This window comes from Diorhabda sublineata, chromosome 4 (genome assembly GCF_026230105.1).
Source record: "Diorhabda sublineata isolate icDioSubl1.1 chromosome 4, icDioSubl1.1, whole genome shotgun sequence".
Taxonomy (NCBI): Eukaryota; Metazoa; Arthropoda; class Insecta; order Coleoptera; family Chrysomelidae; genus Diorhabda; species Diorhabda sublineata.
This window is the reverse complement of record NC_079477.1, coordinates 2,471,060-2,495,193: the sequence shown is the minus strand read 5'-3', so window position 1 is coordinate 2,495,193 and position 24,134 is coordinate 2,471,060. Positions and strand designations below refer to the sequence as shown.

Below are 24,134 nucleotides of genomic sequence, written 5' to 3'. Positions count from 1 at the left end.
GAAGTATTTAAATAATTGGTACTCGCATGGGGTGAACAATTAATATTAAATTGGATGCACCAGCTTTTTAACGAACGAAGTTAAATATGAATTTAAAATACCTTATAAATTAAATTAATAAAAATTAAACAAACTATCCCCGGACACGATTCTCCAAATTACTGTTTATTGTTGTGAATAAAAAAAAGGTTTAAAAACAAATAAATTTATTAAAAAAAACTGTGTATCCAAAAGAGCACAACGAATAAAAACAGTTATAAATTAAAAACAACACAGATTTATTTTTATATTAAAAATTAGACCGGGACTCATCTATGGAAATCCGGGATGGTTGCAGCCCTCAACTTAATTCCCAGTTGTTGGATTTGAATTGAATGAGATGGAGGTGTACCGGTTGAGTCCTTTGTGTGGTTGGGACATCTGTAGAACTACGGAGAAAAAATAAGGAAGGAAACGGGAACACAGATGAAAATTACTAAAGAAGGAACGAGTAGGTAGAACAGATTTCAATCAAAAGGAGCTTATGCTCTAAAATATTAAAAAACTGAATTTATATACTCTTAAAAATCTAACTAAGCAGGAAATCTGTTATATTCTATTCGTTCTGTTCCTCAAATAAATAGAAAATACGAATTTACAAAATTTGCTCAAATTATTAAAGATAACTGGAATGTTGTGAGCACTATATCAAAAGCAACGTTAAAAAAAATAAGAAAAACTTACCAGCGAATATAAGAAGCAGGGTCACCACCAATTATACTAAATTTACTTATTTGTGTTCTATAGACAGATAAAGGACGATTTATAATTGAACTGTGATAATTATAAATAAGTTTTTGAGAAGAATAAGATTTGGAGTAAATTTCTTTATAAAGAAATCAGGAATAAAATTTTTGTAAATTTCGTAAATGTCTGAAACATAAAAAAGATGATGTGATAATAAATATTTTCAAAATACTCAAATACACGTGGACGCGATAAACATTCATTGAAGAAAACTTGTTTCTATAAATTATGAGTTTCATTTTTGAGTTCTTCGTTTCTACTGCAAAACAAACAAACAGCCATCATCTTTATAATTGTTATAAACTCCGAAAAATGATATGAAGACATGATATAATAATTTATTATCTTTTTTCAACGCTCCATCTACCGTATTGTTATTTTAAATGCAGATTTGATTCATCATACGTTATTACCTTTTCTAATAAGTTTGAGTTATTTTCAATCACGTTCAAAGTGTCAATACAAATATTTTTTTCGAGATTCTTGTTCAAATTTGAAGAAATTTTGATGTAAAATTTGTCGTATACATTCTTTGTCAATTTCTATAGATTTAACAATTGCACGAATACTTAGTCGATGACCAGATCGACCAAAATTACTGACTTTTTCGATGTTTTCATCCATTTTTGACGTAGAAGGGCGTGATTCATCCTGAACATCTTCTTGGCCATCACTTACACCACTCAAAAACACGTCGACATGACAAACATATACTTGTTTCAATAAATTATAAGTTTCAGTTGCAGTTTTTACAAGGTTCATGTGAAATATCACAACAATACGTTGATCTATTTTTACGAACGAAGCAAACAGCTACACAAAGAATGCTTCATACTAAACAGCTGATAGTCGTTAATCTTCGGCGCATGCGTACTTTCTCTGTTTTCACATTCATTTTCCAAGCCAACTTGATAGTTTGACATAAACTTTATTCAAGGTCAAAAAATGAGTTTTTCACGATTATCAGCAAAACGGTGAGTTATATCATGAAAACACCTCAGACAAAATTTGTAGATCATAAAATTATCTACAAAAAACGTATTAATACTTTTTTTCCTACAAGCTACAGTTTCTGAGATATAATGTTGTAAAAGTTGTAACAGTAAACTTTTCTTACAACATTGAAATGAACCGAGACTTATTGTGTGTATTTGTAAGAAATTATTGTTGACTGGGTGGAACTGTCATAAGTTCATCAAATAAATTATAATTTGACGAAGATGTTGCTAAAGTTCGACGATGTAGTTCTGCAGCTTTGGTATTTTTCGTGCAATTATGATAACCATTAAAATCGTAATATCTCAGAAACGGTAGCTCGTAGAAAAAAAAGTACTGATACGTTTTTTGTAGATAATTTTACGATCTACAATTTTTGTCTAAGATATTTTCATGATAAAACTTACCGTTTTGCTGATAATCGCGAAAAACTCATTTTTTGACCTTTGACATTGAATAAAATTTTTTTCATACACGGAAATGATGGGAAATTGGTTAAGCGATGTTGCCAGTAGATAAATTGAAATATCTCAATAAACAAATTTCAAAAACCCCAAGTAATGAACAATAATCGGCTATTTTTGTGGCCTCCCAAAAATTTTGGATTTGTTTCCAAACTGCAGGGCTTGATTAAATAAACTCACAATAAATAATTGCAAAAATTATATTTAATAACAATCGTTATCTCCTACATATTCTTCGAATGTATCGTAATAACTAAAACTAGGATCACAAATTGTATTTTTCGTAGACTCATCGACATAAGCCGACAAAATTCTAAAATTAATATCATTCGGATCTAATTTTGCGTAAAGATAAAATGGCAACTTATTACTCAATACCCAAACACTTTGTCTCCTTTCTTTATCGATTTTTAGGTCATTAGGAAACACCAACTTTTCATTATCCTTGGCCACAACGCCTAAATTGGCTCGTTTATAAGGTTTCCTTATATCCCAACACCCCACAGAATCCCTAGTTACCAAATTGTAAAACATCACACCTGAAAAATAGTATTTACAAATAAATTATCATATTTAGAAACTAAATAAACAGAAAATCATGTTAAAAATTTAATAAATGCATCATTCGGATTGGAAATTTTGTTACCAACCATTTTGATCGATTCTTGAGGCCGACATATGTCCCGATTTTCCTCTACTTTGCCCAATTGGTCTAAAAGCTCCCTTAATATCTGCCCAACCGGTCTCATTTCGTATAACTGAAGTCCTTACATAGAATTCTCTAAAACTGGACATTGGATTGAAAAATAAAATCCTATCTTCATTGGGTGAATAATACGGACTCAGAGACATACCAAAAATCCCATCCGTCCATTCAAAATCCAAATTATGAACCTTAAAAATGATAAAATATGTATCTAGGGAAATTATGCACAATCTGGCAACGCTGTATAATGGGTACCCGGAGGTGGAAATACCCATCGAAGTCCAAATAATTTCACCTTATAGTCGTCGGAGCGTTAGGTACTTATCGAAGGACCCCTGTATATAAATACTGTTCAACAAAACAATGTAATTTCTAACAATATATTTCAAAATAAGTTTTTTTTTTAAAAAGATAGATAAAAGAAATAATATCAAGTGCCTTGTATTAATTGGGACGCTGTATACATAGGGCAGACATCTCAGTATTTAGAAAATAGACTTAAAGATCATCAATACGATAGAAAATATAAATTCAATATAAAGATATAGATGTTACCTTGTATGCTGCTGCTAGAGGTTCCGGATAAAACAAATGATCGGTCACCCTCCAAGATCTCATCTTTTCCAAACTGAAAACAACTATTCCAAATCTCCAAACGTCTGCTAAATAAGCGTGGGCACGTCGACAATCGTCCCGCACATCGACAATAATATTTGAATACAAACCGTCTTGTTTAATAAATTCTTTTGGTAATTCATATTTTAAAAGTAATTTATCGGTTTTCAAATCGAATACTAGAATTTTTGGAGGGCAAACTTGCTTGGGATCGATGGTTACGTCAATAAGGCCGCTATCTAGTACCCAAAGACGACCGCACGTGTCAGCTTCCATTCGGAAAACTGATGTGATGCTGTCGCAAAAACCTTAAACAAAAAGTTAGTACCTTAGAGTGAGGTGGTTTCCATTTTTGAGGTGACAAGTATTAAAAAACGATGCAAATGTGATTTTAGGCTCATAAACAGACGCCTTTGAACACTTGAAAAAGTTCTAACCGCTAAATAAAATAATATGTCGTCTTTGATTCAAACCAACCCCATCCTTTAGACAGCCAGCTCGAGTTCCCGTTTCAGCGCCATCTCTTGGTCCATTAGCAGTTCTAAGCGTACATTCTGCATATTTCGACGGCATATTTCAAATCGTTTGTCCAGTTATTTTTCCAAACAAACGCGAAATTGGATATTATAGTTTAAACCGACGAATTAAGTGAAAAATACTTAACTTTTTAGAATCTTAATTCTAGTTATTGTATTTTGATATTTCGGGGCGAATACGAAAACGAGACTCGTTTGAACCGGCCTAAATAATACGTTAAGGTGTACTTTTTAATTATGGAACTGAATTATAATAAGATTTTTTTCGTATCTGGAATTAAAGTATTTAGCAGCGGAAAATGTTTCCACATGTCTTTACAAGTCTATTTAAAGCACAACCTTTTTCATGGACCTTCCTGCTTCTCACAATACGTATAAGTATACATGAATTTGCCTTATGTTTTACCCCTGAATGTATTTAAATAGAAAAAACCGGGTGGTTCTATTTAAAAAAATGAAGAAATTTGATATTTGTGAAGCTGAACTTTGAACACTTTTTATACACACCCTGTATAAAATAAAAAATTTTTCAACATAGATTCAAATACGTCTGACCTTGCTAAAAACAAACGAACAGAAACCATTTTCATATCTTTAAGGGTATCCTCGTAAAAAAATAATTTATGTCAACGGTCAAATTTTTTACAAAAAAGTTTATAACTCAAAAAGTATGCGTTTTTCGAAAAAAGTTTCTAGACAAAAGTATATTAAAATTTTACGTAGATTTCTAAAACGTATTAATATACAGGATATTATTATTGTATACTTTGTTTGGAAGTATGACGCTATGAACTGTAATGAACCAAATAGCAGCAAAATACAACTTTGTGCACTTAATGCTGTTTGGAACATAATAACAAATGTAATCATAAAATTTTTTAATTTGAATCAGTGTGAAACACAATATTATCAAACATAATAGAACATTACGTGAAAAAATCAAATTTTCGACATTTATTTCAATATGGAACACAATTTTATTGCCTGCAATAAATCATTGACAATAAAAGATTAATTTCGGTTAAAAACTTTGTTTGGAAGTATGACGCTATGAACTGTAATGAACCAAATAGCGACTAAATACAACTTTGTGTACTTAATGCTGTTTGGAATATAATAACAAATGTAATCATGAATTTTTTTAATTTGAAGCAGTGTGGAACACAATATTATCAAACATAATAGAACATTACTTGAAAAAATCAAATTTTCGACATTTAATTCAATTTAGAACACAATTTTATTGCCTGCAATAAACCATTGACAATAAAATATTAATATCGGTTAAAAACTTTGTTTGGAAGTATGACGCAATGAACTGTTATGAACCAAATAGCAGCAAAATACAACTTTGTGCACTTAATGCTGTTTGGAACATAATAACAAATGTAATCATAAATTTTTTCAATTTGAAGCAGTGTGGAACACAATATTATTAAACATAATAGAACATTACGCGAAAAAATCAAATTTTCGACATTTAATTCAATTTAGAACACAATTTTATTGCCTGCAATAAACCATTGACAATAAAATATTAATATCGGTTAAAAACTTTGTTTGGAAGTATGACGCTATGAACTGTAATGAACCAAATAGCGACTAAATACAACTTTGTGTACTTAATGCTGTTTGGAATATAATAACAAATGTAATCATAAATTTTTTCAATTTGAAGCAGTGTGGAACACAATATTATTAAACATAATAGAACATTACGTGAAAAAATCAAATTTTCGACATTTAATTCAATTTAGAACACAATTTTATTGCCTGTAATAAACCATTAACAATAAAAGATTAATTTCGGTTAAAAACTTTGTTTGGAAGTATGACGCAATGAACTGTTATGAACCAAATAGTAGCAAAATACAACTTTGTGCATTTAATGCTGTTTGGAACATAATAACAAATGTAATCATAAATTTTTTCAATTTGAAGCAGTGTGGAACACAATATTATTAAACATAATAGAACATTACGTGAAAAAATCAAATTTTCGACATTTAATTCAATTTAGAACACAATGTTATTGCCTGTAATAAACCATTAACAATAAAAGATTAATTTCGGTTAAAAACTTTGTTTGGAAGTATGACGCAATGAACTGTAATGAACCAAATAGCGACAAAATACAACTTTGTGTACTTAATGCTGTTTGGAACATAATAATAAATATAATCAATTATTTAATTTCAATTAGTTTAGAACGCAATATTGTTGAATTTTTAAAATATTATGTAAACAAAATATCATTAATTAAATTTCATAATCGTTATTGATATTGAGTTTATCGTTTAGGTTAAAACGATAATGTTCTAGTATAATGATATTTTTATAATATTATATTTCCAAATAATCATTTCTTTTAACCTGATCATTAATAATGGTCTTCAATATTAATGGAAAGTTTGCTATAATTACAGGAGGAGCGTCTGGAATCGGTTTACATTATGCTAAGGAACTTTTAAGAAACGGCCTTCAGGTAGATATAAATCGATTTGTTTCTATCAGTTTCATCATTTTTCTCACTTTTAGGGCGTAACTCTTGCAGATATAAATCCAACTATAGGCAAAACGGCATTGGAGGAAATAGAAAAAGAATTTGGACCTGGGAAAGCAATTTTTGTTGAAACTGATGTTACAAGTAGACAACAACTCGAAAGTGAGTTATTACATTGTAGATGGATATTATGTATCAATTTATACGTTTTCAGATGCTTTTCAAAAGACCGTGGACAGATTTAAACATATCGATATTCTAATCAACAATGCTGGGATTTTAAATGATAGAGTTTGGGAACGAGAAATTGATATAAATATGGTGAGTACATAAATCATTCCAAACTAATTGTTTCCGCATCCACCGTATTATCCAGATCTGCCACCAGCGTTTTTTCCTTTATCTGATCTCTTCAGTCTGTTGTTTAAGTATTTGCATCAAGATTTTTTTAGAATGGGACAATTCACGGTATCCTATTAGCTACAGAGAAATTCTTGACAAAATATCAACAAGGACCCGAAGCAGTTATAGTTAACATCGCTTCGACTGCAGCTTGGGATTTCTATCCGCATATCCCAATTTATTCAGCCACTAAATCAGCCGTGATTGCTTTGACGAAATCGTGGGGTGTCGAACATTTTTATAACAAATGGAATATAAGATTCATCGCCGTTTGCCCGGGAGTAACATTTACCCCGTTAATATTCGATATGAATGGGAGAAATTTAGGTAAACCTTATGAGGAATATCTACAGTTTACTATAAATAAATGGCCTGGTCAAAAGTAAGATAAATATCAAGTAAATTAGTAAAAAAAAAACTTTTAAATTTTAAAACTTATTGTAGACCAGAACACGTGGCGGAAGAGGTGATGAGGGTTATTAAGTTCGCTCCGAACGGAACCGCTTGGTTGATAGAAGGTGGCGAACCAGCTTACGAAGTTATCCCAATAGACAGAAATACCCAGAAAAAAAATTTATTACAGGAAAATTAAAAAGTTATTATTACTTTTGAATCGTTTTTGTTTTCGGTAATTTATTATTGATATGAGAAAGTAAAATGCTAATTATCTTATGCAATTGATCAAATGATTCGTTTTGAATTAGAGCAATTATCGCCAGAGGTACTTATGTTAATAAACAATCGGCAACTATTAGAAAATAACAGTAATTATGATAAATATTTAATAAGAATAGAAATTACAACACATGTTACGAGAAATTGCTTTCACATGTCGACAAGAATTCAAAATTTTATCGAAACTTGTTGATCGCGAGCGTGAAGCCGGAAACGCTCACTTACAACAAGATATGCAGACAATCTGTAATCGCTATTGATAAATTACGTATATACACAATTTTAAAACGCAATCTACATATAACTACATAATAAACAACTTTGATTATTTATTAAACATGATGTAAAACAACTGGTTTAGTTGGTAGCGTCAGATTCAAATGTCTTGGTTAAAAATTGGGTTCATAAGCTGCTTTGGTCAACAAATTTGGTGATTTGAGTTTTGACAGAGGTTCAGAATTATTCATTTCATCACTTTTATCAATTTTTTTATGTTATTGCTTCCGTCCATCGGGTTTTATCATTTTAGAAAGTGGCTTGTATCATCGCCAAGGCACTGGAAGGTTCGTACACCACTTCTCCGTGGCAACCCCCAAAAATGGGGGATACCAGAACACAAGACGTCCCAATAGTTGTGTAGGGCTGTACAAGCCCCAAGACTAGCAATACAGAATAACTCCAGTCCGTGTCATAACCAGACAGAACCGCTGTTGTTTTTACATCTGGACTTTGCATTCGGAAAATCTATGTTCAATTGGAAAAACCCCTACCGAAGATTGTTGTTTCGCTTGTTAATACAGACAAAGGGCTGGAGAATTGCCCTAGGTGTGAAAGATAACTTGCTGCAATGCGAATTCGGTGACATTATTGGCAAATTTAGCAAAAAGTGCCACGATCTTTCCCGTTCCTTTTGATCCGGATCCAGATCCATAATCTTAAACCCAAGTGGAAAGGATTACGATCATATTCGCTTTTTGAAACGTCTAAGAGAATTTCAAGCGCTGTGAATGCTTGGTGGAGTGCGTCCTAGTCATGACAACGATTGTAGTCGCTTTATGAAACGTCTAAAAGTATTTCAAGAGCCGTGAACGCTTGGTGGAACGCCTCTTTGTCATAACGTCATGAATGAAATTTTCGCCGTGACCACAACGATCGTAGTCGCTTTATGAAACGTCTAAAAGTATTTCAAGAGCCGTGAACGCTTGGTGGAACGCCTCTTTGTCATAACGTCATGAATGAAATTTTCGCCGTGACCACAACGATCGTAGTCGCTTTATGAAACGTCTAAAAGTATTTCAAGAGCCGTGAACGCTTGGTGGAACGCCTCTTTGTCATAATGTCATGAATGACATTCTCGTCGTGACCACAACGATCGTAGTCGCTTTGTGAAACGTCTAAGTATATGTCAAGCCCTGGGAATTCTTGGTGGAACGCGTTCTAGTCATGATAATGATCATAGTCGCATTGTGAAACGTCTAAGAGTATTTCAAGCGCTGTGAATGCTTGGTGAAACGCGTCCTAGTCATGACAACGATCGTAATCGCTTTGTGAAACGTCTAAGAGTATTTCAAGCGCTGTGAATGCTTGGTGGAACGCGTTCTAGTCATGACAACGATCGTAATCGCTTTGAGAAACGTCTAAGAGTTTTTCAAGCGCTGTGAATGCTTGGTGGAACGCGTCCTAGTTATGACAACGATCGTAGTCGCTTTGTGGAACGTCTAAGAGTATTTCAAGCGCTGTGAATGCTTGGTGGAACGCGCCCTAGTCTTGACAACATTCGAAGTCGCTTTGTGAAACGTCTAAGAGTATTTCAAGCGCTGTGAATGCTTGGTGGAACGCGCCCTAGTCTTGACAACATTCGAAGTCGCTTTGAGAAACGTCTAAGAGTTTTTCATAGCTGTGAATGCTTGGTGAAGCGCGTTCTAGTCATGACAACGATCGTAATCGCTTTGTGAAACGTCTAAGAGTATTTCAAGCGCTGTGAATGCTTGGTGGAACGCGCCCTAGTCTTGACAACATTCGAAGTCGCTTTGAGAAACGTCTAAGAGTATTTCAAGCGCTGTGAATGCTTGGTGGAACGCGTTCTAGTCATGACAACGATCGTAATCGCTTTGAGAAACGTCTAAGAGTTTTTCAAGCGCTGTGAATGCTTGGTGGAACGCGTCCTAGTCTTGACAACATTCGAAGTCGCTTTGTGAAACGTCTAAGAGTATTTCAAGCGCTGTGAATGCTTGGTGGAACGCGCCCTAGTCTTGACAACATTCGAAGTCGCTTTGAGAAACGTCTAAGAGTTTTTCAAGCGCTGTGAATGCTTGGTGGAACGCGTCCTAGTTATGACAACATTCGAAGTCGCTTTGAGAAACGTCTAAGAGTTTTTCAAGCGCTGTGAATGCTTGGTTAAGCGCGTTCTAGTCATGACAACGATCGTAATCGCTTTGTGAAACGTCTAAGAGTATTTCAAGCGCTGTGAATGCTTGGTGAAGCGCGTTCTAGTCATGACAACGATCGTAATCGCTTTGTGAAACGTCTAAGAGTTTTTCAAGCGCTGTGAATGCTTGGTGGAACGCGTCCTAGTCTTGACAACATTCGAAGTCGCTTTGTGAAACGTCTAAGAGTATTTCAAGCGCTGTGAATGCTTGGTGGAACGCGCCCTAGTCTTGACAACATTCGAAGTCGCTTTGAGAAACGTCTAAGAGTTTTTCAAGCGCTGTGAATGCTTGGTGGAACGCGTCCTAGTCTTGACAACATTCGAAGTCGCTTTGTGAAACGTCTAAGAGTATTTCAAGCGCTGTGAATGCTTGGTGGAACGCGCCCTAGTCTTGACAACATTCGAAGTCGCTTTGAGAAACGTCTAAGAGTTTTTCAAGCGCTGTGAATGCTTGGTGAAGCGCGTTCTAGTCATGACAACGATCGTAGTCGCTTTGTGAAACGTCTAAGAGTATTTCAAGCGCTGTGAATGCTTGGTGGAACGCGCCCTAGTCTTGACAACATTCGAAGTCGCTTTGAGAAACGTCTAAGAGTTTTTCAAGCGCTGTGAATGCTTGGTGAAGCGCGTCCTAGTTATGACAACGATCGTAGTCGCTTTGTGAAACGTCTAAGTATATGTCAAGCGCCATGGAACGCTTGATGGAACGCGCTAGCTATAAAACTAACTTGTTAGTTTCCTACAAAAGTTAATAATATAGATAAAATTAATTTAGAGCTTACCACCATTATGCCATTCCCAATTTGGATAAGGAACTAGCTTTGGAGATGCTTCCCTTGGTACTTTCGGTATAACTGCTAACGTAGCCGGTACTCCTGGTTTCCATTTAGGCATGGAAACAAAAATACGATCTCCATAAATTTCTAAACCTATAAAAATCAATTCAAATCATTCACTTTCAATTAATTACAATTTCGATCTTCTTAATATAGATTTATGAATGTCTACCTAGGGGAAGATTATTTTCTGGAATAAATTCCTTATTTGCTATGGCAAGTTCTCTATCAACTCTAGTTGGATAAGCAAAATCCAAAGTACTCCAATAGTACCAAGTTTTGAAAGGACCGGTTGTTTCTAATGGTACCGGTGTGTTTCTGTTTATAAATCTTTGCGTTGGTGATTCTGGAATTCCAAAATTTGAAGTTTGTGGCCTCGCGACACTAAGAGACATGAGATAAGTCAAAAACGTGTTGGGTCCAAATTCAGGAACCTCTAAAAATAAACAATAGAAATAAAATTATTAAAAGTTTGTTTAGAAAACATTTTAATCCCCCACTTTGGTTTAATTATATCATTTATAAAGTTAACAATCCAATGTAATAACACTGAGTTGAAATTTTGTTGACTAGTGTTATTAATTAAAAAGTATGGGTCCTTAATACGGTCCTGCGAACATAAATGCAGTTCAGGTGCACGCCTAAACATTTTATAGTTTACTACTATCTATTTAACACGAATTAAATAAAGATTTTTTTTGTTAAATTATTTTATTATAATCCCGAATCAAATTCTACGATAAATCGAATTAATCAAATTGCGTTTCAACGCAGATTTGCAGTCTATTATATGATGAAACCGAGTCTGTGATTTCTTCAAGAATTTCTTTGCAAATTAATAGTGTAAACAAACTTATTTTACTTCATAAAAAACTTATGGTTTCCGCTCTGATAAACCGAAACACCGGAAACCGAATAATATTCTAATAAGGGTATAGAAAACATTTAACAAGTACACCAACCGCAGCCGCAAATATTCTGCTTCCTTTTTAGGCTTAAATCGGTTTGGAATCAATAAACATTCCGCGATTAACTCTATCAACCATTAAACGTCATATCATTAGATTTAAACGACTGTATATTTCATACGAGTCCATTTATTTCTCAAAGGGCGTTAACCTTAAATAAGATCATACTAAAAGATATCGAAGTAAGTTAAATAAACGAATGAAAGTTATGAATTAATTCCAGTTTAACCGTATAGCTTCGATTACTCGACTCAACTGACTCACTTCGGGCCGACGCACTCGTTTTATACGGTTAAGGAAGGTTCTAGTCAAGACTCGAAGCGCGTGGAGGATTCTATAGTTCTGCTGTTAAGAGATGGCGATACTGTCTTGTCTAGGCCCTTGAAATTACTTATAAACAACCGTAGACTTGAGAATACGAGTATTTCGAACGTCCGAATGAAGTCTAAAAGTTGTAAAAAACATGATTCTTCTTTATGTGACACTTCGCGATCGCGGGCCTTATGGATACGGTCCAGGGGCCGGAAGCGGCCCGCGGGCACCAAAGCAGAATCACTCGATAAGTGAGACCTTGAAAGTGCTCTTATAGATAAAACAACCATAGAGAAACTTGGATAAGAAGGTAGAAAAGATATTTATGACATTTTATAAGTAAACATTTCTTTTTTTTTGTTAAACTGAGTGAAGGGTTTGTTTTGCAATATTTTTAAAGCAATTCAATAAGATTTTATAATAAATTATGTTAATTCAATCATAAATATTAAGACAATATGATAATTAATTTCCCCATTAAGTCGTGTGACCTCCTTTCAATTATCTAGTTAATTATTACGAAAAAATTATATTAGTACCGTTTCTATTTCGAAAATTATTTAAAATTATAATTAAATATGTTTTTCTTAAGGTACACACGGTAAATAAGTAAAATTTCATTTTTATATATCGCGAAAGAAACATAACATCATCGCTTAACGTTTCCGTACGACTTTAAAAAGTCTGGCAACGTTGTTAAATAAAATATTCGAGCTTACTCGTTGTTTTGAAGCCGTAGTCGTATCCAGCACTGAAATTTCCGAAATCTAATGGGGTTTGTATCGGTTGGTGATCGGTGATTAGAGCAGGCGGATGCCAATTTTGAAACCAGTTATCTGCTGTAACCATTTTCGAAGTTTACCTGTAAGTTAATAAATAATTAACTCGATTTTTAATACACTATATCAAATTAACCTTAATCCTGACGTCATAACCAATAAACACGTGTACTTAATGATAAAATTTTGTTAAAAAAAGTCACTTGATAAAGAATTTCAATTGAACATTTTTCATCTTCAGTTGTGTGTTGATCAATTATATCAAATTCTTTAAAAATTTCTTCAAATTATATTTTTAGTTTCAGAGTTTTTTTTTGATACAAATTTCATGTTTTACGGAACTTTGCAGCAAAGCTACTCCCAAAATTAGATGTTTTGAACAACATAATTCCTTCCTGGAATTGAAGTCAACGTACTTTAACTAATATACATACACTTGCAGGACTGGTTTAGAAAGAGGCTAAATTTAAACTTAGCTCTTGAATAAACGACATATTTCCTCAGCCTAACAATAAATTCAAGTTGTATTTTATTATTAACGAATTATTGGTTAACATCTACGATCAGAAAGTATGAAAAAACTTTTACGCAGATTAAGAAATGTTGAATAAACAAAAGCTCTTAAATAGCCATGGTCGCGAAATATAAATCAGCTGGTGGGAGCGCGACGTTGCCAATTTGAAGTTATCGTCAGTGATATGGATCATAATGTTTTATAGTATTCAATTATTATTGGGAGCTGAGACCGATTTTTGCGTCGATTCATGACTGTAGATGCAACCTAAAATAAAAAATAGATTGCCGAAGGAACATCAGATCCGGAAACGGTTTAATCGTCAGCAAAAATGCGGATATACTTGAGATTGTTGTTCATTTTCAAACAGGAAAGTATTAAGCATCGTTGTTTGTTAAGAAAATTGCAAATGGCGACCACACTGACCATCAGTTACTTTTTTTTGCTTTCTAACCTCAAACTACAATTTAGATTAAATCAAATAATATCAAGCGTATGAGTTTTTAGTATCAAGAAGTTATTTAAAATAATTATTAGCTTGATTTGAGAAACTTTTATAACTTGACGTATGATACAGTCAAAAATAAACAACACGAAGTATTGTTTTGAATATATATATATATAAACTTGATTTTATCTTGATGACTTGTCTTGATTTTATTAATTCATCGGAGTCAGTCCGACAACGTCGCTAGTGTAATCTAATGTCAAAAATTTCTGACCGTTGGGGCTTAGGTATTGTCGAATTAACCACATTTTTTTGTGTTTTGTTTCAAATTAATGACACTCTTGTATATTCATGAATATAAAAAGCAATGAAATTTGTGAAGAAATTTTAACGAATCATTGAATAACACCATGGTTTATTGGCTAGTTTAATGTAGAATTGCAGACGCTAAATAATTTATTTTTCCTACCTCTGAGAATTTTAACGAAAATCACGTATTAACAAAACTTTTTCAGTTATAGTAGCAGACTACTGCCGATCGCGCAAATAAGCCAGGTATACAATAGTCCGCGCCTTATATTTTTAAGAAAATGGTGGTAAGTTGTAGTCCTTGAATGATTTTGTCCTTTCAAAATAAAATCAATGTCTATCCATACCTTTATTTATTTACATATTAATCTATGCCATAAGGTTAATTGATTTAATATTAAAATTTATGGAAGCAATAAATATTGTACTGGGTGAAGTTTTATTTTGAAATTCCATTAAAAAAATTATTAATCTTGTTAGACAAGTATCATTACCTGAAGCAAGCGGTATGAAATTTCACTTTTCCTAGCCAACCGACCCTGTAACGTACCAAATTCAAACAAGAAGTTTCTACGTTCCCCTCGTATTTCTTAAACAAAAAAACTCGTCAGAAACATGGTGAACTTTGAGATAACACTTTTTATGATTAAATTTTAAACTTGCAATTGAAGAATCTAATGCAAAACTTCTTTGTAACATAACAGTTGCAGCAATTTGGGCGTGAACTGCTTTTCTGGTTTTTCAACTGTGGAGAAAGATTCACGGGTTGAAATTTTGAAAATTCCTTCCACTTTGAAGCAATAATGTAGAGAAGGGTGATAAGGAATGATCCGAGCATCTAATCACCCATTTTTCGATCGATTCCAAGGCCTTTCGAGTAGCTATCAATGCTGATTTTGATCCAGGTAGTAAGCTACCCGTCTGGATCTTATAATCGGCGAGATTTGTCTTTGTACCTCGATTAAATCGATTCAAATAAAACGTCAAAGTGCTTGGACACCTTCTTCATCCACCTCTTCCCGAAAGAGCCTGTTTTAATCCAAGTATTGAAATTTCCTTTAAAACCCACCGAGGAACTGAACACTACACAAATCAGCTGCGATAGTGTTAATATCCACGATGTCGTTGATGGTAAGAACCTTTTCTTTTCAGCTTCAATTTCTTTGGTGGAATTCTAAGGAGTAATCAGATTGAGACCTTGGAATCAACCCAAAAAAAGGGATGTGGAATATGCAGACGGAATCTGATCACTTCTTATCAACGAATCAATAACTTCATCACCTTTCTTTGTCGATAATGTCTTCAAAATGAGAACTGGAAGGTCAAAAATATATATAGTTTTGTTTATAAATAATTGTCTTGATTTTGATTGAAACTTCGGTTTAAAACAAAAACAAATCTTGACGTTTCGATGTGTTGGGGTTTTTATCAAAATATTTTGATAAAGGATCGGTTTTTGCTTTGGTTTTGCCAATAACAATGGAGTCTAGATGTAATGCTTATGTTATAGTGTTAATTGAGTATCTCAGAGGCTTTGAGATACTCAATTAAGAACAGATGATGTTTTGGAGCAAAAAAAATATTATAGACAACAGAAAACAGGATAAAACAATAGTTAGAATAGAAGAATTTGAAGAATCGGATACGTTATATTTGAAAATTCGGGCTGTGTACAAAATGGCGACGTGTGTGATGAAGATATTTCAAATGGTAAAGTTTCGTAACAACAAAGCGACAATTATACGCCGTTTGATAACCGTGGATGTAATATGGGTGCATCAGTTCACACGCGGTACGAAAATCGAAATAATGGACTAAAAAAGAAAGAATTTGGTCCGAATTGGAGCGAAGACCGTTTCATCTGAAGGTAAGGTCGTAGCGTCTGTTTTTGTATGCACGTGGAATAAATTTCATTGCTAAAATTGACAAGGTAAAAACCATTAAAGGCGAGTATCTTGCGAGTTTATTGCAACACGAAAACGACTGCGTTTAATAGATATTTATAAAGTTTTGTTAATTCATTTTTAATTGTTACCTCATGCACATTATTTCCCAAATTTAGTCCACTTGGATTATATATTCTATACCTGAAGTTTGACTTAGTTCTTATAATAAAGAAAAAATTATGTCATGTCCTGACTGACTGACTGTTTCATTCATAAATCAACGCCCAGTCAAGCCTATTAAAGATACAGACATGAAATTTTGATGGATTTTGCGAAATTTCGATTTTAAATTGATAAAACGTTTGCAAATTAGATTTTTTGGTTTTTCTCGGCCGCTAATCGAGATATCGACTTCGTTTTTGCACTAAAACATTCTCCGTACAAATACCTAAAAACCGATTTCTGCGATTTTCAAAATTCGACTTGGAAAGGGTTCGAAAAGTTGAACAAACATTTTAATTACGGAACCATATATTTAGCAATTCTTCATGACCAAAATGAGATATCGAAACGATTCTTTTTTAGAAATGAGTCCCGTGTGAATATCTAAAAACTAATTTCTCCGTTTTTTCCCAAGGTCAATCTTTGAAAGTGGCAGGAATCGATTTGAGTGAGAACTGTTTCTCCCATGGTCAAATTTATGTAGCCTGTTCACGAGTAAGTTTAGTAACACTTCCAAATAACACCACCTGTATTTTTTCATCATCTTAAGATGGAACGAATCTTTTGGATCGTCTTAGTCTTGGAGTGTATCTCCAATGAGACTCCATACGATCCATTTGGTTGTTGACGTTGTTTCTTTTTTGGCAATGTATACCCTGGTGGTCTGGTAGGGTTATTTTGTTTCTGTTGCACCATTACCACATGATCTAAATCCTCAGAATGTGTTTGATAAATTCTAGGTATTAAATACCTCTCCATCAAAGTACAGCTCAATCAAATGATCATTCAATGAACCTCGTCATCAATTGGACTGAAATGTTTATACAGTTCGTCCGGTTTCCGAAATCATCCTTTCACATAGTTTTTCAGCTTTGAAGTTCCAGAAAAAGATCAGTTTGTGACATTGTATATTGTCTTGATGAAGCGGCACTCTGTTATCTTCAAAATGGTGTCGTTTGTCCGCGATTTCGTCCTTCAAAACCTCCTATACGTAGTGTGGTTATTTATATTTTTTTCTATAAACTTTCCAATCGAATTTTATATCTTTCCACGATTTGGTATCGTTCAACACGCGTAGTCCACTCGGGTGTGTGTAGATTGGACTCCAGTGTCAAATAAAAGTCACCTGTTTAGGGCGCCATTTGCATACATCGTTTGAACCAATCAACGAGTCCGGATAACGTTTATCGTGTCAAGCGTTTGCTTCAATAGTATTTTTTACCGAAAAAAATCACTAAACGAAATTAGTTTTTATTCTTTTTCAAATTAACAATCGTTGTTTTACTCGAAATTTACAAACCAAACAATTCCATTTTCGCGAATGCAGCATTTTAATATCATAAACAGTTACAAAAAAAAAAAACATTTTTGATTGAAATACTACATTTCGATCTTTTCTTTCAATATTCGTTGTTAAATATTTTAAAATAATGTTTTTGTAGAGTATATCTCGAAATAAACTTTTATTATTTTAAGAAATATAACATCATCCAATAAGTCGAGTGACTGACACAGAGATGGCACTGTCATTGTCAAATCCATATGACGTTTATGAAGTACCAACTTTCAGATGACTTCATGTCAAACGTTTGCTTCAATAGTATTTTTTACCGAAAAAAATCACTAAACGAAATTATTTTTTATTCTTTTTCAAATTAACAATCGTTGTTTTACTCGAAATTTAAACCAAACAATTCCATTTTCGCGAATGCAGCATTTTAATATCATAAACAGTTAAAAAAAAAACATTTTTGATTGAAATACTACATTTCGATCTTTTCTTTCAATATTCGTTGTTAGATATTTTAAAATAATGTTTTTGTAGAGTATATCTCGAAATAAACTTTTATTATTTTAAGAAATATGACCTAACTTAATAAGTCGAGTGACTGACACTCAGGTGGCGCTGTCAAATCCATATGACGTTTATGAAGTACCAACTTTCAGATTATTTCATGTCAAACGTTGGCTTCAATAGTATTTTTTACCGAAAAAAATCACTAAACGAAATTATTTTTTATCCTTTTTCAAATTAACAATCGTTGTTTTACTCGAAATTTAAACCAAACAATTCCATTTTCGCGAATGCAGCATTTTAATATCATAAACAGTTAAAAAAAAACATTTTTGATTGAAATATTACATTTTGATCTCTTCTTTCAATATTCGTTGTTAAATATTTTAAAATAATGTTTTTGTAGAGTATATCTCGAAATAAACTTTTATTATTTTAAGAAATATAACCTAACTTAATAAGTCGAGTGACTGACACTCAGGTGGCGCTGTCAAATCCATATGACGTTTATGAAGTACCAACTTTCAGATGACTTCATGTCAAACGTTTGCTTCAATAGTATTTTTTGCCGAAAAAAATTACTAAACGAAATTATTTTTTATTCTTTTTCAAATTAACAATCGTTGTTTTACTCGAAATTTACAAACCAAACAATTCCATTTTCGCGATGCAGCATTTTAATATCATAAACAGTTAAAAAAAAACATTTTTGATTGATATACTACATTTCGATCTTTTCTTTCAATATTCGTTGTTAAATATTTTAAAATAATGTTTTTGTAGAGTATATCTCGAAATAAACTTTTATTATTTTAAGAAATATAACCTAACTTAATAAGTCGAGTGACTGACACTCAGGTGGCGCTGTCAAATCCATATGACGTTTATGAAGTACCAACTTTCAGATTATTTCATGTCAAAAGTTTGCTTCAATAGTATTTTTTACCGAAAAAACTCACTAAACGAAATTATTTTTTATTCTTTTTCAAATTAACAATCGTTGTTTTACTCGAAATTTACAAACCAAACAATTCCATTTTCGCGATGCAGCATTTTAATATCATAAACAGTTAAAAAAAAACATTTTTGATTGATATACTACATTTCGATCTTTTCTTTCAATATTCGTTGTTAAATATTTTAAAATAATGTTTTTGTAGAGTATATCTCGAAATAAACTTTTATTATTTTAAGAAATATAACATCATCCAATAAGTCGAGTGACTGACACAGAGATGGCACTGTCATTGTCAAATCCATATGACGTTTATGAAGTACCAACTTTCAGATTATTTCATGTCAAAAGTTTGCTTCAATAGTATTTTTTACCGAAAAAAATCACTAAACGAAATTATTTTTTATCCTTTTTCAAATTAACAATCGTTGTTTTACTCGAAATTTACAAACCAAACAATTCCATTTTCGCGATGCAGCATTTTAATATCATAAACAGTTAAAAAAAAAAAAAAACATTTTTGATTGAAATACTACATTTCGATCTTTTCTTTCAATATTCGTTGTTAGATATTTTAAAATAATGTTTTTGTAGAGTATATCTCGAAATAAACTTTTATTATTTTAAGAAATATAACATCATCCAATAAGTCGAGTGACTGACACAGAGATGGCACTGTCATTGTCAAATCCATATGACGTTTATGAAGTACCAACTTTCAGAAGACTTCATGTCAAACGTTGGCTTCAATTGTATATTTTGCCGAAAAAAAATCACTAAACGAAATTATTTTTTATTATTTTTCAAATAAACAATCGTTGCTTTACTACTAACTAAAAGTAGGATGGTTGTCAAATTTTGACGCGTGTCTTTTGAAGGTTAGGGCTAATTGGAATTAATACTAGCATAACCTTCTATTTGTGGGTCTAAGAACTTTTCAGTACGGCAAATAACATCAATGGAATCTAATGTTTTGCAAAAGTACTGGGTCTCAATCCACTTTTTATTTTGTAAATGCAAATTTTTTGATAATATTTAAAAATATAAAATTGGTTTTACTATATGAGAATCCCAAGAAATAATACACGACAAAGCTCCACACAAGGGCCACTCTGGTTCAATAAAATCGAGTCTAAAGAAACACGTTAAGCTAAAATACGTACAATTTGAAATAAATCAAAGAAATAAGAAAATTAAGATGAAAGAAGTGAAGATAAGCGTTTTATTTTGTACTGACCTTTTGGAAGTTGTAATTATGACACCATTTGAACGAAACGAACATCAACGACACTTCCGATTTTATTTAACGTTAAACATTTTGATTCGACACAGAGAGTAAAATTTGATTTATCCAATGACCGATACTTCGGACGATCACGAAGAGTGTGAAAGCGACGGAGCTCGTGCCTACGGATTTATCTATAACAATATTGTCGTGTTTAAAAATAATTAATATAACAGTTGATTGACAAAGAATTTTGCTTTCTTATTACGTAATTACTCGTATTAAGTTACATATGCAATTGAAATAAATTAATTATATTGGAACCGGTAATTATTGCAACGAAAACGATATCTTTGTAGAACATCTTTGGTTATTATTCAACCATCGGCTGCTTTTAATCAATTAATAGTATCGATAAACAAAGAACGCGACTCGTATATTATAAAAAATCGATGTAATAAATCAGAAAATATTTTACAAACCAAACAATTCTATTTTAAGAAATACATCATCACCCAATAAGTCGAGTGACTGACACACAGGTGGCGCCGCCGTTGTCAAATCCTTATGACGTTTACGAAGTACCAACTTTAAAAAGACTTCATGTCAAATTTCAAGACATTTCGATTAGTCAGGAAAAAGTGGTAGCCATTTAATTGAAGCTACTTTGTTATCAAATGAATTCAAAACTTTATCATTGTTTCTTGATGAAAAAAATAGTGTACAAGTTCAGCAATGGCTTCAAAAAGGTTATCCGGACTCTCCTCCATTCATTTGTAATTGGTTTGCTAAATTTAATCGTGGTGGTACACACACCGATGACGGTGAACGCTCTGGTCCTCCAATTGAAATGGTTACTGGTTACTGGTGGTTACAGAGCTGTGTTTGGTTATGTTTACATGTAATAAACCAGATTTTTTACGTCGATATGTGACAATAGATGAAACATGGATCCATCACTTCATCATCTGAGTGGACTGCAGCCGGTGAACCAGGTTCAATAGCGTCCAAATGCACAAAAATTATCTGGGAAGGTTATGGCTTCAATATTTTGGAACGCGCATGGAATATTTGTCGTGGACTATCTCCGAAAGGGAGAGACAATCAATAGCGATAGCAATATAGAGTTGTTGGATCGTTTGAATTCAAAAATCAAGAAAAAACGGCGTCATATGTCGAAGAAAAACCTCTGTTTTACCACCAAGACAATGCACCGATTCACAAGTCGATAAATTAAGCTCCGAATCGCTTCCTCATCCACCAGATATAGCCCTCGGAGATTACCGAGCTCAATCGTGAAATAAATAAGCTTGGAAAATGTTCCTGACGAAATTGTCGAACTGCGGCAGCAGTATAGCAAATTTGGATGTACCTCTGTTGATTAAGCGTGACTTGCTTACATACTATTCGATAAAGTGTGGTCCGATGATTTCCCGAAACTGCACACCGGACCCTCACTCTGTAAAACACAGAAACACTTGAGTTCAAGGTTTATTTGACAGGTCTATGATGATAGTGCGCACATAGAGACACCTATGTTTCAATTTAATTACTGTTTAGATGTTTAAGTAACCATTCACATAAAATGAAAACTCTAAAGACCAGAAAACTAAACAATTATTCAGTTTTGATCAAATCGAGGGTGTAACCAGTCTATTTGATGTGAACATAAACGTCAAATCAACTTATCTTCTTCTTCTTTTATCTTCTAACCATATTCTTCTTCTATACTATAATAAAACTGAAGAATCAGCGTCTGTCTGTCTATCTATTTGTACACGCTAATCTCAGGAACTACTGCACGGATTTTCATAAAACTTTCACTAATTTCTTCAGCTTAGCCTGTAGCAACATTTAGACTATATTTAATCAAAATTTGTGTACGAAAAACAGAGTTATGTTGATCTGAAGAAACGAGACTTGCTATGGAAGAAATATCTGAGTGAACGCAGATCGTGAAGAATCTTTGTCATCCCAAACAACTTTCCATTTTATTTCAAACGAGTCCAATTCCCGATTAGTCTTTGTTATGCAATGGCTATCAACAAAGCACAGGGGCAGACTCTACGCGTTCCAGAGGCATTGTAAATACTTATTAAACTGTTTTTTTTTGTATATCTATTATGTTGTAAGATTATTAAGTGTAATTTTTGTCTGATATATTGATCTGTTTATATCAAACATTTATTTTATTTATCCTTCGTAAACCCTAATTTACGTGATCCCAATTTCGCGATAATATCTTCAATTTACTCGTCTGCTATGTCATGAGTTTCTTTAAAAAATTGAATGCCTTCTTGAATAGTTATATTCATTGTCATTTTCATCTTCTATACCTGCTGATGTCATCCCAATTATAAAAACCGCAAATCATTTTTTAGACGACGCCATCTGACAGTTGTTCGTTCTGTATTCATTTACATACCGAAAGTTGCGTTTTGAGTGTTCCATGTATTGAAAATGACAGTTCCGTACTGCAAAACACTTTCGGAACGCTCTGGATTACACAACTTTAACTTCCTTAAATGTGACAGTTGACTTTTTCGTTCTGTATTTATTTACATACCGAAAGTTGCGTTTTGTGTGTTCCATGTATTGAAAGTCACAGTTCCGTACTGCAAAATACTTTCGGAACGTTCTGGAGTAAACAAGTTTAACTTCCTTAAATGTGACAGTCGACAGTTTCGTTCTGTATTTATTTACATACCGAAAGTTGCGTTTTGTGTGTTCCATGTATTGAAAGTGACAGTACCGTAGTGCAAAACACTTTCGGGACGTTCTGGAGTAAACAAGTTTAACTTCCTTAAATATGACAGTTGACAGTTTCGTTCTGTATTTATTTACATACCAAAAGTTGCGTTTTGAGTGTTCCATGTATTGAAAGTCACATTTTTGTACTGCAAAACACTTTCGGGACGCTCTGGAGTAAACAAGTTTAACTTCCTTAAATGTGACAGTTGACTTTTTCGTTCTGTATTTATTTACATACCGAAAGTTGCGTTTTGAGTGTTCCATGTATTGAAAGTCACATTTTTGTACTGCAAAACACTTTCGGGACGCTCTGGAGTAAACAAGTTTAACTTCCTTAAATGTGACAGTTGACTTTTTCGTTCTGTATTTATTTACATACCGAAAGTTGCGTTTTGTGTGTTCCATGTATTGAAAGTCACAGTTCCGTACTGCAAAATACTTTCGGAACGTTCTGGAGTAAACAAGTTTAACTTCCTTAAATATGACAGTTGACAGTTTCGTTCTGTATTTATTTACATACCGAAAGTTGCGTTTTGAGTGTTCCATGTATTGAAAGTCACATTTTTGTACTGCAAAACACTTTCGGGACGCTCTGGAGTAAACAAGTTTAACTTCCTTAAATATGACAGTTGACAGTTTCGTTCTGTATTTATTTACATACCGAGAGTTGCGTTTTGAGTGTTCCATGTATTGAAAGTCACATTTTTGTACTGCAAAACACTTTCGGGACGCTCTGGAGTACACAACTTTAACTTCCTTAAATGTGACAGTTGACTTTTTCGTTCTGTATTTATTTACATACCGAAAGTTGCGTTTTGTGTGTTCCATGTATTGAAAGTCACAGTTCCGTACTGCAAAATACTTTCGGAACGTTCTGGAGTAAACAAGTTTAACTTCCTTAAATATGACAGTTGACAGTTTCGTTCTGTATTTATTTACATACCGAAAGTTGCGTTTTGTGTGTTCCATGTATTGAAAGTGACAGTTCCGTAGTGCAAAACACTTTCGGGACGCTCTGGAGTAGAC

General features: G+C 33.1%; 2 protein-coding genes and 1 long non-coding RNA gene across 5 annotated transcripts; 1 reads left to right on the top strand and 2 right to left on the bottom strand.

Moving 5' to 3' along the window:
* Positions 1-189: 189 nt before the first annotated feature.
* LOC130443572 (uncharacterized) lies at positions 190-1,644 on the bottom strand. Its single transcript, XR_008909862.1, has 2 exons — positions 724-1,644; positions 190-428 (listed from the first exon to the last, which is right to left on the bottom strand). It is a non-coding gene; the product is annotated as an uncharacterized LOC130443572 (long non-coding RNA).
* Positions 1,645-2,432: 788 nt separating this feature from the next.
* LOC130443556 (protein yellow-like) lies at positions 2,433-20,519 on the bottom strand. 3 transcript variants are annotated; one of them, XM_056778288.1, is made up of 7 exons: positions 20,370-20,519; positions 12,944-13,086; positions 11,117-11,380; positions 10,891-11,037; positions 3,508-3,875; positions 2,897-3,140; positions 2,433-2,785 (listed from the first exon to the last, which is right to left on the bottom strand). In XM_056778288.1, the coding sequence occupies exons 2-7, from the start codon at positions 13,071-13,073 to the stop codon at positions 2,451-2,453; spliced, it is 1,488 nt and encodes a 495-aa protein (XP_056634266.1). In that variant the 5' UTR covers positions 13,074-13,086; positions 20,370-20,519; the 3' UTR covers positions 2,433-2,450. The 3 variants fall into 3 exon arrangements, with proteins under 3 accessions (XP_056634266.1, XP_056634263.1, XP_056634264.1); XM_056778285.1 differs by lacking the exon at positions 20,370-20,519 and adding an exon at positions 14,769-14,794; XM_056778286.1 differs by lacking the exon at positions 20,370-20,519 and adding an exon at positions 14,435-14,477.
* LOC130443566 (15-hydroxyprostaglandin dehydrogenase [NAD(+)]-like) lies at positions 6,381-7,721 on the top strand. The gene is made up of 5 exons (XM_056778303.1): positions 6,381-6,588; positions 6,642-6,768; positions 6,821-6,927; positions 7,059-7,390; positions 7,453-7,721. Exons 1-5 carry the CDS (start codon positions 6,490-6,492, stop codon positions 7,598-7,600), a joined length of 813 nt encoding a protein of 270 aa, XP_056634281.1. The 5' UTR covers positions 6,381-6,489; the 3' UTR covers positions 7,601-7,721.
* Positions 20,520-24,134: the final 3,615 nt, after the last annotated feature.

What these genes read in the sequence shown, in the direction of transcription:
- LOC130443556 (XM_056778288.1), bottom strand. Translation starts at nt 13,073, where the DNA reads ATGGTTACAGCAGATAACTGGTTTCAAAATTGGCATCCGCCTGCTCTA. An exon ending in AGAAAATAATCTTCCCCTAG is followed by an intron (nt 11,038 to 11,116) that starts GTAGACATTCAT and finishes TGATTTTTATAG; the next exon opens with GTTTAGAAATTTATGGAGAT. An exon ending in CTCTAGCAGCAGCATACAAG is followed by an intron (nt 3,141 to 3,507) that starts GTAACATCTATA and finishes ATCATTTTTAAG; the next exon opens with GTTCATAATTTGGATTTTGA.
- LOC130443566 (XM_056778303.1), top strand. Translation starts at nt 6,490, where the DNA reads ATGGTCTTCAATATTAATGGAAAGTTTGCTATAATTACAGGAGGAGCG. An exon ending in TTTTAAGAAACGGCCTTCAG is followed by an intron (nt 6,589 to 6,641) that starts GTAGATATAAAT and finishes TCTCACTTTTAG; the next exon opens with GGCGTAACTCTTGCAGATAT. An exon ending in AATAAATGGCCTGGTCAAAA is followed by an intron (nt 7,391 to 7,452) that starts GTAAGATAAATA and finishes AACTTATTGTAG; the next exon opens with ACCAGAACACGTGGCGGAAG.